Source organism: Phocoena phocoena, chromosome 3 (genome assembly GCF_963924675.1).
Source record: "Phocoena phocoena chromosome 3, mPhoPho1.1, whole genome shotgun sequence".
NCBI classification, from domain to species: Eukaryota; Metazoa; Chordata; class Mammalia; order Artiodactyla; family Phocoenidae; genus Phocoena; species Phocoena phocoena.
The window spans coordinates 128,250,764-128,263,998 of record NC_089221.1 but is presented as its reverse complement, the minus strand read 5'-3'; the positions used below and the strand labels follow the sequence as shown (position 1 = coordinate 128,263,998).

Below are 13,235 nucleotides of genomic sequence, written 5' to 3'. Positions count from 1 at the left end.
AGTGTCTTAAGCATCTTTTAACCTCTAACGTTTTCCTCTCCCTCTTTATTTCCTGCTGCCATTTATTTAATGAAATATTGGGGTCGTGTGTGAGGCAGGATTTTAAAAATAATTTTAGATTGGCTAGTTGTATCTTTATGGTGTCATATAACATATCTCTCTAGCCCCTATATTTATTATAAATGACATGTGGATCAAAGACCTTGATGCGGTTCAAGCTCAATTTTTTTGCCAACAAAGCTTCACAGATGATGCTGGGCTCTCCTTTGCACCACATGAGGAGGCACATAATGGCTGACTGGTTCTTTTTGCTGAGGTCAAGATTGATGGTGGGTTCGGGGGTTGTCAGCCTGATCCATCCAGCTCTTTTTCTAATGGTTTTAACAGCCTTTAATGATTATTTCCCAGATATATTATTTCATTAGGGGCTGCAAAATGGTGATTTTTTCTAACCTTATCATTCCTCATTCATTTACTAACTGGAATTATTTTATAAAGAAGAGCGTTCTACCATTAACTATTCAGTTATCCAGGAATGGCAGGATAAATCCTTGTTCTTTTATTTTCCAGTGTTCAGAATAATAAATCTCTGCTCTAATAATTTGTTACACAGCTTTGGGTATTATAAAACTCTATAATCTAAGTTCTGTCATTTACTAGGTGACTGAGCTGCGGCAAGTCACGTAGATGTTAGGAGCGTCAGCTGACTTACCTAGAAAATGGAAATCACACTTGTTCCTGCTCTACAGGGTTATTACAGATCTACATGAGATAGAGTCAGTATTATAGAATTAAATGAGATTTCAATGAAATAATACAGAAATAAATGAGGGAAACGCTGCTGTTGAGAATGGTAATAAGGAAAATGAGAGGAGATGGAGGGGAAGGGGGAGGCTATGGGAGAGAGAAAATGACGAGGGAGGTGAGATGATGGAGGAGATGATGCAGGAGGTCTGTCTCTCCCAACCCAGTTGAGCTGCTTCTCCTGGGGTTTGGCTCAAGACCCCCTCAGTACTCTGCCTTTGTGGTCCCAACTGCCTCAATGCTCCCATCACCTCTTGTTTCCTCAGGGATCCTGTACGTCAATAAAAGCCTGGACTTTGAGACAAGCCCCAAGTACTTCCTATCCATCGAGTGCAGCCGGAAGGGCTCCTCCTCCCTCAGTGACATGACCACAATCGTGGTCAATATCACTGATGTCAACGAACACCGGCCCAGATTCTCCCAGGATCTGTACAGCACGAGGGTCTTAGAGAATGCCATCGTGGGTGATGCTGTGCTCACAGTAAGGATCTGCAATTTTGCCCTTGTGAGGGGCATGGACTCTGGGGTGGGTTTGTATCTCCCCCTCCCCCAGTCATCTATGAACATGGATTATTTTATCAATTAATACACGACAGACTTGACTCTGACTTGTAGCCACTCAACCAAACTCTCTCATGATAAAATTTCTCAGAGCCACGTTTGATAAGCTCTAGATCAGGTACTGAAAGAATGGGGCATGGGAGAGGTCCCAGACGATGGCCAGAGGGACACTGAGTGTCAGCATGGGAGGGGAGGAAGAGAGGGGACACCACACAACACCTTTTTGCATTTAAACATGTAATTGTTCCTCACTTCATGGAGTGAAACCAAACGCTGTATGTCCACATTCGAGGTTCTCGTCTCCTTCCACCCCCTGATATGCACCCTATGCTCCAACCACACAGGAAGAGGTACCATTCCCCAAACATCCTCTGTACTTTCATACCTCTGGGCTCACATTGTTTCTTCTGCCTGGAATGCTGGCTCCACTCCCAGAAGCCTTCAGGGCTTCATGAATCCTCTTCTAATCTCTCCAGGTGAAATTTATCACCATAAAGTTGATCATACTTTGCCCCAAATTAGACTTGTCCATAAAATTAGACATTAAGCTTCCTGAGGGCTTATTCATTTTGGCACATTCCTCAACTCCTAGCACAGGACCCTAGCATCCTGTCAGTTATGAGTGAATGAGTGAATGAATGAATGAATGAATGGATAGATAAACGAATGAACCATGCACGCTGACATCCATACTAGGACGTATGAGGAGATTCCCTTGGCAAGGATGACTATGGTCCAGGGATTTCCAGCCCAAGGGCAGTCTATGGGGCCGGGACATATCTGTGCCCCCTACACTCCCAGGGGCCAAGATTCCTTTCTGTTCCTTCTTGCCTCCCCAATCACAACTGTCACCCGCCTCTATTGCAGGTGTCAGCGACTGACGAAGATGGACCCCTAAATAGTGCCATCACCTACAGCCTCATAGGAGGGAACGAGCTTGGGCACTTTGCTATCCACCCAAAGAAAGGGGAGCTACAGGTGGCCAAGGCCCTGGATTGGGAACAGGTAAATCATGTGGGAGGGGCCCAATCTGAGCTCATCAGAGCAGAATACAGCCCTGCTGCAGGTCCAGAGGGTGAACTGTGTTCAACACCCCATCCTGACACTTCTCTAGACCTGCCCTCAGGGTCTCCCACTCCTTTTCTCTGTGGGTCCCCCTGACCTCAGCAGGAGAGGGGCTGAGTAAACTTTAACCTTCCTGAAAGAGCTCAGGCCAGCTTCTCACTATTAACCAGGGATCATTAGATCATTACAAGTTATCACTTATTGAGCACCCGCTCTGTGCCAGGAACTTTGCTAAGTGATGTACATACATTACGCCATTTGGTCCTTAAAGTAATCCTAGGAGGTAGGTCCTAATACCGTCCTCACATAACCTTAGTCACTTTCCCAAGGTCTCACATCTAGTAAATGGTTAAACTGGAAGTCAAACCTACTTCTGCCTGACTCTAGAACCTGAGCCCTAAAAGGCTATGGGAGAGTAACGAGGGCAGGCATAGGGGAGTGTCTCCACCTTATTTTTCTAAAAGCATTAGTCATGAATCAGGGGGCAGAACTGAGTGGTCTTGTTGCTAACTCTCCCCTGGGCATCTTGCTGTAGATTTCTAGCTACTCCCTGAGGCTCCGAGCCACAGACAGTGGGAAGCCCCCACTGCATGAGGACACAGACATTGCTATCCAAGTGGCTGATGTCAATGACAACCCACCAAGATTCTTCCAGCTCAACTACAGCACTTCCATCCAGGTATGCTCAAGCTTCCCAAAGCATCCTGAATCCACCTTCCCTTCATATCCCTCCTAGTGGAGGGCACTCACCACTGATACCAGTCCACCCAAACAGTGACTGTGACCTTGCATTGCTATCCCTAATGGCAACACGGTCTGCTGAAGGGGATTATGGATTACACAATTAAAAATTATCAGGCACTGCACTAGGCACACCCACATCCATGATCTCATGGGGGACTCACACAGCCATATGGAAGTAGACAGTACCCATTTTATAGATTTTTTAAAATGGAGGTATAGAAATGTGCCACAGTCAAAATGTGGCAAATTTGGGATTTGAACCCAGAAGATCTTCCAGATCCCAAGCTATTTCCACCATACTAATGGTTTGTGAATGGGATTTGGAGAGAGTCTTAAGATTCCGTGGGGAACTGTGACCACAAGGGGTGAGGGAGGTGAGGAAGTAGGTAAGAGGACAGAGTTCTGTGTCGCACTATGCATCAACCAGCATCACCCCACTTTCACCTGTTTTGTATCATGAGTATGAGTTAGGATGCTTTGGCTGCAAATAACAGATCACCTGACTAAAAGCTTATTAAATAATAAGACCTTATTATTTCACATAACAAAAGGTCTGCTCGTGGGAAATTCTATTCCAGAATTGGTTATTTCAGCAGGAAACTGATATCACAACTTTGGGTTACCTTCTTCAAAATTCCTGTACCTTCTCCCTCATGGTAACAAAATGGCTGCTGCAGCTCCAGCATCACATCCTTGCTAAACCATCTTCAAAGGCAAACAGATGGGGACTTCTTTTGCAGAATCTGTTTTTATCAAAGAAGAAGACTTTTCAGAACCCCCACCTGGTAGACTCCTCCAATGATCAGAAATGGATTACATGATCGCCCTTAAATCCAAAAACTGGCACAGGGACTCAGATTATTGTAACTGACTTAAACCAGTCACAGTCCATCTCCTCTTAGGAGGGGTATATCTTTGCTGAGGATATTGCCACCCAACGCCTGAACAAAAGTCGGGTTTTGTAAGAAAGGAAGGAAAGAATGCCTGTTGGATAGGCAAGTACCAGTTTCTGCTCATAAGATACTGTTTGTAGATAAGGTTTGGATGCTAAAGAAGAGAGTTAACAACCACTGTGTTACAGCATACTGAATTCCCGTGTTATAGAACAATGACTGGAACAATATCCAGGGGATCCATTTTTCTCTGTTAATTCCTAATCATCTTTGAATTTTCTCATTGGTCCTCTAATCAGAAAACCATTTATAGGTTTTCAATGGACCCTATGAATCACAAAATTCCCACATGGACCCCAGGCACTAATTTATATACATGAGTCATCAGCTATGTGACTTCGGCAAGTCACCTCTATAGGATAAAGGGACTCTAAAGACCCTTCCAGCCCCAATGGGCTTTGTTTCGAAAAACCAGCACTGCCCTCAGGAAGTTCAAAAGTCAACAACTAATTCACAGATGGGCAGAATGAATGAATGACATCTCAAGATGCAGACATGACCTGGGAGCAGTCAGAGTGCTGAGGACTCATCCCAGAGAAGGGGACCCGGAAGGATGTGAAAGAAAGGACTGGGACTCATTTTGCTCTTTGATTTCCTGTCTCTCTTGGTCTCAGGAAAACTCCCCCATCGGCAGCAAAGTCCTGCAACTGATCCTGAGTGACCCAGACTCCCCAGAGAATGGTCCCCCCTACTCATTTCAAATCACCAAGGGGAACGATGGCTCTGCCTTCCGAGTGACCCCGGACGGATGGCTGGTGACCACTGCAGGCCTGAGCAAGAGAGTCCAGGAATGGTATCAGCTTCAGATCGAGGTGAGAGCTGTGCTGGGCCACTGGTGGTGACCATGGGGACAGAAAATGTGCTGACAAAAGTACCACCAGTGCTTCTCTTATTAGAAAAAACAATATACAGAACTCTTCCTTTGTGCCAGGCACTGGCCTAAGTGCTTCACGGGCATCACTGCATTAAATCCCCACAACATGCTTTACAGTGAGTACGGTTATTACCCCCAGTTTCCAAATGTGGTAACTGAGGTACCCAGAGGTTAAGTTACTGGCTGAAAGTAATGCTACTAATAAGTGGTAGAGCTGGGCTGCTTCAAACCCAAGCATTCTGACTCCAAGCTCTTAATTCCTCCCCTGCTCCCAGACAGAACAAAAACTCCCGCACCCTGGCTCTAACTCCTTGAGTTTGGCCAGGACAGCTCTCTGAACCTCAAGTCTTTTTAAAGACGTACCTCAGAGAATGGGTGCTGTTATCGAACCAGGTTCAGTTTGTCCAACCACGCAGCAAACTGAAATGCTGAGATGCCGAAGTCTGCAGTAAAGAGAGGGTTTATTAGCAAGGCAGCCAAGCAAGGAGATAGGAGAACAAGTCTCAGAACCGCCTCCCAAAAGGCAAGGGGCTTGGGGCATTTATGGAATAAAAAATAAAGGAGCAGGGCAGTCTGACGCATGGGGAGCATGGGGAAAGGTGACAGGAAAAAGGTGCAGTAATCATAGTTCTGCCGCAGGTGTAACTAAGCTACAGGTCTCTGCACGTTCAAAAATGGAGGCAGTTAGCACTATCTGAGGGTTTTCTGCCCTCTGACATCAAAGTCACCAAGCAGACCCTTGGGCATGCCCAGTTAAAGGGTCGGCGGTCCTACCCAGTCTTAACCAGCTCAACTCCAACTAGTCACGGTTGACTCCAAGTCCTGGAAAATAACTCTGGAAAACATCACATTGTTTAAGATATGTGCAGGTGCAAGTCTTTAAATGACCTTGTTTAGTGAAGGCAGGTGAAATGAATTTGACTAATCCATGGATCCACTACTCCACGATTACCCACAGTTTCAGTGCAGGGGTCAAATGAGAGAACATATACATACATGGAGAGGATTATAGTGATATTATATGGGTTGTATGAGAACTGCCCAAGGAAAAGTGGCCAAGATGGTGATCAAACATTTCTCCCTCATTTCATTCCCCCAAATCCCTTTCCTAAATCTCAAATCTAGTGGATCCTACTATTCTGTGAACTTCTCTGGGCTCACAATGATGTAGTCATCCATTCAGCCAGCCAACCAGCCAGCCAGCCATTCATCGTTCAACAAACATTTATTTATGAGTACCTATCATATACTTAACATTTATGAGTATTTATCATATGGCATGCTACCTGCTAGTAACATAGCAGGGGAAAGAAGGGGATGATCCCCATCCCCATGGGCTTTTGATTCTAATTATGGAGATAAGCAATAAACAGATGAAGAAAGTGACAGGAGGCTCATAAGGCAGAGAGAGACACTTTCAGAGGGTGGCTGTCCTTGTGAGGAGGGGGCATTTGAGCTGAGATCTGAGGAGCTGCCCATGTGGAAAGTGGGCAGGAGAGTATCACAGGCAGGAAGAGCAAGATGAGACCAAGTGCCAGGGCGGGAAAGAGCTTGAAGTGACCTGAGGTGTTGCCATGTGGTCAGCGCATGGTGAGCATCGGTGGGAATGAAGTTGAAGAGATGGGTTGGGTGGATCATGCAGGTCTCATGGCTTGCATGACCGTGTTATTTGAGGCCCAAACTGTGATGTTCTTGAGAGTGAGCGAGGCACTAAAAATAGTTAATTGGTGATAAGTGATCCACAAAGGTGAAAATCAAGACTGTCCTGGGCTCACCAGGAAGTAGAGTCATCCTAATGATAAGCCTTGATAATACTTTTAGATTCTAATCAAAGTGCAATTAGAAGTGATGGAAGGGTTTCAAAGAGAGAAGCGACCCTTCTTGTGTCTCAGGAGGCTTGTTTTTGAAGCTCTAGAGAAAGTCAGTTGCAGGGGGCAGGAGTGGTTGAGGGAGACCAATGAGAATTCATCTAAGCTGGAGGTAGTGGTGCTGAGACCTTGAGGTGATGGTGAAGATGAACAAATGGACACATCTGCGACAGGTTTTGATTGGAAATAAATGGGAGTCGGTGGTGGATTGGATACGAAGAGAGAGAGAAAAGAGAAGAATCACGACCACTCCCAGGTTCCTGGCTCCAGTAAAGTCTGGATGATAGGGCCATCTATGAGACTGGAAAGACTTGGGGTGGGGGAGGGACAGGTTTATGGGGTAAAATGAGGGCTCTGCTTAGCCTATGTTCCTTTCAGGTGTCCATAAAATATCTAAGTAGAGGTGTCCAATAGGCAGCTGGGAATGGGAGTCTGCAGCTCAGAGGACAGGCGTGGGCTAATGTAGAGGGTCCTCAAAGCCAAGGACATGGGTGTGAATATCTAGGGAGGCAACAGCTTCCTGACCTCGGTATACTGGCCCAGACAATCACTCAGTAACTATTGGCATCATCACTCTCTCTTGCATTTGTCCTGTATTTCTGCTTCCGTTCACTGGGAGGCACTATAGGCCAGCAAAGAAACAGGCTATGAACACAAGAAGAAGTTCAGATTCTGCTCTGGCCTTACCTGCTGTATGACCTTGGGCACGTCACTTGACCTCTCTGAGACTCAGTTATATCTTTTGTAAAATAGGACACTTCAGGGTACTTACCTCATAAGAAAGATAAACTACGATCATGCATTTAAAGCATTCAAAAGTGACTGGCACACAGTTTGTACTCAGTTAGTATTAGTTATATATTATTCTTAGTAGTAATGTTAATTATTACTGTTGCTATTTATATCTCATCAGTGTTATGCACAACTCCCAGCAGTAGGTGTAATATTGCACCTTTCTCCCGCACTCAAAGCGAATCCACATGAACAAGATATTACCGTAGGGAAAACCGTGAAGACCCTGCTGACAGCTGAGAAAGTGATAACATTACTTTATCAGGAGAGGAAGGAAAGCTTCCTCCTTGCTAAGTCCAGACAGAAAGTTGCAGAGATGTTTGGTGAAATGTGCAAGGGAAAGGCATTTCTAATTTACAATCTTTCCTTGCTTAAGTGAGGTCACGTTGCTTCAAACCTGCAGTGGCTTTTCGGGCCTGCCTTAAATCCAACCTCGTGCTCCTCAGCCCATCAGCGACAGCCTGGGCTTCCCTCTCTGCTCACCTCTTGCCCTCAGCCCTGCCCGCTCCTCCAGCAGCAGTGGTCCCTTCCTGCTGTGTTGAGCATTCTTTCCCACCAGAGGGCCTGACGCTTGCTGTTCCCTGTCTGTCACCTCTTCTCCTCACCTCTCTTTTCTTCTGATCATAGCAGACGGCCTGGCCCATACAAGGCACTCAATAAATATTTGTTGGCTGAGCTGAAGAAGACATGCCCATCCCAACCCCGACCCCAGTCACATAGTAAAGAGGTGTAAGAGAACCTCCTTAGGCTGACAGGGGCCATGAAGGGTGTACCCTAGAATCACTAGGAGACCTTTGATGACCCTCCTAAGGAAAGAGACAGAATGAGAGAAGCTCAAGAGGTAGGAGGCCACGTGTGGCTGGAGAGGCTTAGGACGGGCTCAGAGAAGTGTCAGATGGAAGGTGGAGTTAAGTTTTACCACCCACACCAGTGATGTGGGATGTAACTCCCTCCACAGAGCCCTCAGTGCTTTTGGAGTTACGATTTTCCTTTTCAAATGCAACAACACGCTGAGCCTGCCCTGGAGCAGAGGGACGTGGCTCCCCGGGGAGGCCCCGACAGCCCCAGTCCTATGGTAATTCGGTGCCCGCTTCACCCACAGGTGTCAGACAGCGGCACCCCGCCCCTCTCATCTTCCACGTTGGTCAGCGTCCACGTCAGGGAGCAGAGCCACTACCCACCCTCCGCCCTCCCACTGGAGATCTTCATCACCATCGGGGAGGAGGAGTTCCAGGGCGGCATGGTGGGCAAAATCCACGCCACAGACCGAGACCCACAGGACACGCTGACCTACAGCCTGGCAGGAGAGGAGAGCCTGGGCAGGCACTTCACAGTGGGCACGTCTGATGGCAAGATCATCGCTGCCCAGGGGCTGCCTCGGGGCCGCTACATGTTCAACGTCATGGTCAGCGATGGGACCTTCTCCACCACTGCCGGGGTCCATGTCCACGTGTGGCATGTGGGGCGGGAGGCTCTGCAGCAGACCGTGTGGATGCGCTTCCACCAGCTCACCCCGGAGGAGCTGGTGAGTGACCACTGGAGGAACCTGCAGAGGTTCCTCAGCAACAGGCTGGACATCAAACGAGCCAACATCCACCTGGCCAGCCTGCAGCCTGCAGAGGCCATGGCTGGGGTGGACGTGCTCCTGGTCTTTGAGGGGCATTCGGGGACCTTCTCCAAGCTCCAGGAGCTGGCATCCAACATCACTCACTCAGCCAAGGAGATGGAACACTTGGTGGGAATTCAGATGAGGTCAGCCATGGCTGTGGTGCCCTGCCAGGGGCCAGCCTGCCAGGGACAAATCTGCCAAGAGACCGTGCACCTGGACCCCAGGGTTGGGCCCACGTACAGCACAGCCAGGCTCAGCATCCTGACCCCGCGGCACCACCTGGAGAGGAAATGCTCCTGTAACGGTGAGAAATGGGACTTCCCCAGGACAACCAGTGCTGATGGCCCAGCCAGACTGACTCCAGGGATGGAGATCCCAGCAGGGGGCTCTCTGGGGTAGTCAGAGGGACATTTTAACAGGGTTAAAGACCAGGGACCACCACAAGACAGGTGCGGCCTCACAAAATCTAGTCATGGAATAGCACCCTAGTTCTGGTCACTTTTTGGAACTTTGAAAATAATGGTAAGAATTCAAGAGGCAGTTCAGCAACACAGCTGAAAGCATAGACTCTGGCATCAAGTTGCCTGGGTTCAAATCCCAGCTATGCCACTAGCTAGCCAGGTGACCTTAAGAAAATTATTTAACCTCTCTGTGCCTTTGCACTGTTGTAGGGATTAAATGAGAATTAAATACCAAGTGCTTGCTTAGAAAAGTGCCTGACCTACAGAAGGTGGTCAATTAACCCAAGTTACTAGCGCTACTACTATTATTACTATAGCCTGATAGTTTTAACCTCAACGTTTAGACTAAACAGCTCAGGTTCAAACCCCAGCTCTGTCATTTACGAGCTGTGTAACTTTGGGTGGATTACTAAAACTCTCTGAGCTTTTTCCTCATCTTTGAAATAATGAAGATAGTATCATCTGCCTCCTTGAGTTGGTTTGGGGAGTAAATTGCTTAATGGATATGAAAGCATTTTAACCCCTAAGCTGTCTCATACTAAGCACCCCATCAGTGGCGGCTGCCATTCACATGGTGGTAGTTGTTGCTATAAGGACTCTGCTATGTGCCGGTCTCTGTGTGTATGTTACCTAAACTCATCACCACCACCTTAGGAAGCAGGATCATTAGCTCCTGCTAGCTCAGGTATGGGGATTGTATTGGTTTGCTTGAAACTGTACAGCCTCCAGTGAAAGGCTGGTTATTCAAATACCTGTGTCCCACTCTAAAGCCTGAGCTCTTCGCCAAACTCTTTAGGAACTTGGTGTTCTGACAGGACTTACCCCAGTGCCCCTGGCATTAGGACCAATGCCCTGGATCAGCTCAGGTGCATTTGCAAAAGGGGAATGACATCAGCCCCGCCCCCTTGCCCCCTGCCTGGCCTGGCCTAGGGGTCCATCCAGCTTGCATTAGGGAAATTCTAGGAATATCTGTGGACTTTCTCCAGGGCCCTCTGGATTTAGGCTAGGTGAGCTACTCTAGGGGTATGGGGTGGGCTGGGGCGGCAGGTGTTCCCTTCTTGTGTCTCTTACCCTGGAGTCAGCTGCAGGGAAAGCTGTGATGGCTGAAGGTTCTCTCCTGACCCCCTGGCATCAGATAGCAGAGGTTCTAAAATTCAAGGTTATGCAAAACCACCTGGGGAGCATGTTTATAAAGTGACCTGCTCCTGGCTGTCACCTGCGGAGTTTTTTATTTAGAAGGTCTTGGGTGACGCCTGGAATTGGCCTTTTTAGCCAGCACCTCAAGCATTTCTGAAGCAGGTGGGCCAAGGGCTGCACTTTGAGAAACACTAGGTAGGCTGGCTCACCTAACACCAGAACCACTTGGAAAGAAGTTTGGTTTCTGTTTGTTTGTTTGAACATTTTAGTGAAACAGGACACACAGAAAGATCCATGTATCATAAGTGTACAGCTCAAAAAGTGTTCACAAATCAAATACACCGGTGTAACGAGCCTCGATCAAGGTAATCACCTAGATCAAGGACCAGAATACGATCAGCATCTCAGAAACCTCCCTTGGGCTCTCTTCCAGTTGCTACACCCATCATGGGGAGATTTTAAAAATACAGATACCCAAGTGCCACCAGAACTGCAGAATCTTACTCACTAAGGGTAGAGCCTAGCATTCTGTATTTTAAAAGAGTCTTCAGCTAATGCTGACACTCAGCCAGGTTTGGGGATTCTTGATCTAGATCATCTGCAATATCCCATCCAACAATGACCTACCGGAATGGAATTGCCAGCATCAGAGTGTTTTAGACGTACGGTATGACAGCATCTTAGCATCTTGTAATCCCACGGGCCTCACTTTCTGGTTCTTTCTCCTCCTTTTGGCCTGTGTTCCCTCTCTTCGACAATCCTCTTCCCTAGGAATCTGGAGCCTGTACTGCTCATCCCTTCTCCTGACAACTGATAAGCTTATTCACACTGAGGTTGTAGGGATTTAATAACTGAACTCACTTCTGAGGAGGGTGGATTTAAAAAAAAAAAAAAATCTGGGGTGGGCATGGCTTAATATAACACAGCATGTCCCAAAGGAGTTTCCACAGAATGCTATTTCCAAGGGCTAAGGGTACAAAGTCCACACTAGAGGGTCCCATGTTCAAATAAGCTTGAAAAACTCAAGTTTAGGTGAAGTCTCAGACTCCTCACTGTGCAATTCTGCATTAGCAATTGCTACGGAGGATGGAGCATATGGAAGTTCTGGCCACACAATTTATCACTACCTTCTTCCTTTGCCACAGAAGTCTCTCGACTTCTCAGCAGCATTTCGTGTGGGAAGTGCTTACCCAAATGATTACACTCCTGATGATGAAGAAGACGTCTTGAGGCAAAAGCCCTCGTGGTGTCCCTGAAATCACACACATATGCAAAATCCTCTCCAACTCAACCTCCTTCTTCCCCAAGTGATGTCAGAGATCACATGGAAAATATGGAGGATAGAAGTTTTGACTTGTGCACACTTGGCTGATGACCTTTCTGGCTTGATTCTTGCTTTCTTAACGGTTTGAGTTCATAGTTTCTGATCCAGGTCAGGACCCAAGGCGAGGGTCCCTGGGGCCAGAGGAAGGTGTGCAGGGTGATGGCCCCTGTCTAACTGTGTGACCCTGGACAAGTAACCCCACAGCCTCTGTAAATTTCATCTGTAAAATGGAAGCAAGTGCTTGCCACCCAAGGGCTGAATGAGACAAAGTCAGTTCCAGGGCTCCGTGGGGACCACTTTGTGTGGAGGTGACAGTGCCTCTGGTTGCTTTCACAGGTACTGCCGCGAGGTTCAGTGGTCAGAGCTTCGGGCGGTACAGTCTCCCAGAGGCTCAGAATGGGCACATTCGTTTCCGCCTGAACACACTCCAGTCACAGGCCATCCTCCTGTTCAGCAATAAGACAGTGCGTCTCTCCCTGAAGGTAAGGCACTGCCAGCCTGAGAGATTTCCTGTGGGCGTGCCAGGCTGGGGAGGTGGGGCGGCATGGGGGGTGGCCAAGAAGGGTCACTTCTGCAAAGAAACCCCTGCATGGTTTTCAGGGATACTGGGTGTGACTCTTAGGTAGAACACGAGACTTGCCAGCCATGAGAGCCAAAGCCATCCCACCTGGCAATACATGTCCAAGGACAACAGAGGTCAGGCGTTCTGTGGGATGACAGAGAGCCTTTGAAGATAGAAAGAGAGATGGGTAAGGCCACCTAGACCTGGTTGATGCTTTTATCATTTTTTGCTGAGTAATAGACCAGTGTTTTCCAAGATGGGTGGAAGGCTGGGGTACATTAAGGTACGTGGAATCCACGTGGAGGAAAATGAATTTCCTTTCAGGGGTCTTTTAGTCCTTCTGATTATGTCTTGTAGAAAGTCTCAGAGTACCTGCCCGATTTTAACATCTCTATCACAGGTGTCCATCTCCCATTTTGACAAAGAGAAAGCAGACTTTGGCAGCTAGTTAGAATTTAATCCATTCAACAAATACTTGTGG

The 13,235-nt window shown here is 47.5% G+C and overlaps 1 protein-coding gene across 1 annotated transcript in view; it reads left to right on the top strand.

Moving 5' to 3' along the window:
• The window catches only part of FAT2 (FAT atypical cadherin 2), a 66,690-nt gene that overhangs the window by 36,148 nt on the left and 17,307 nt on the right, over positions 1-13,235 (top strand). Inside the window, 6 exon segments of the mRNA XM_065874320.1 lie at positions 1,071-1,285; positions 2,233-2,370; positions 2,966-3,109; positions 4,742-4,939; positions 8,764-9,574; positions 12,529-12,674. Of these exon segments, the coding sequence (XP_065730392.1) occupies positions 1,071-1,285; positions 2,233-2,370; positions 2,966-3,109; positions 4,742-4,939; positions 8,764-9,574; positions 12,529-12,674 (1,652 nt within the window).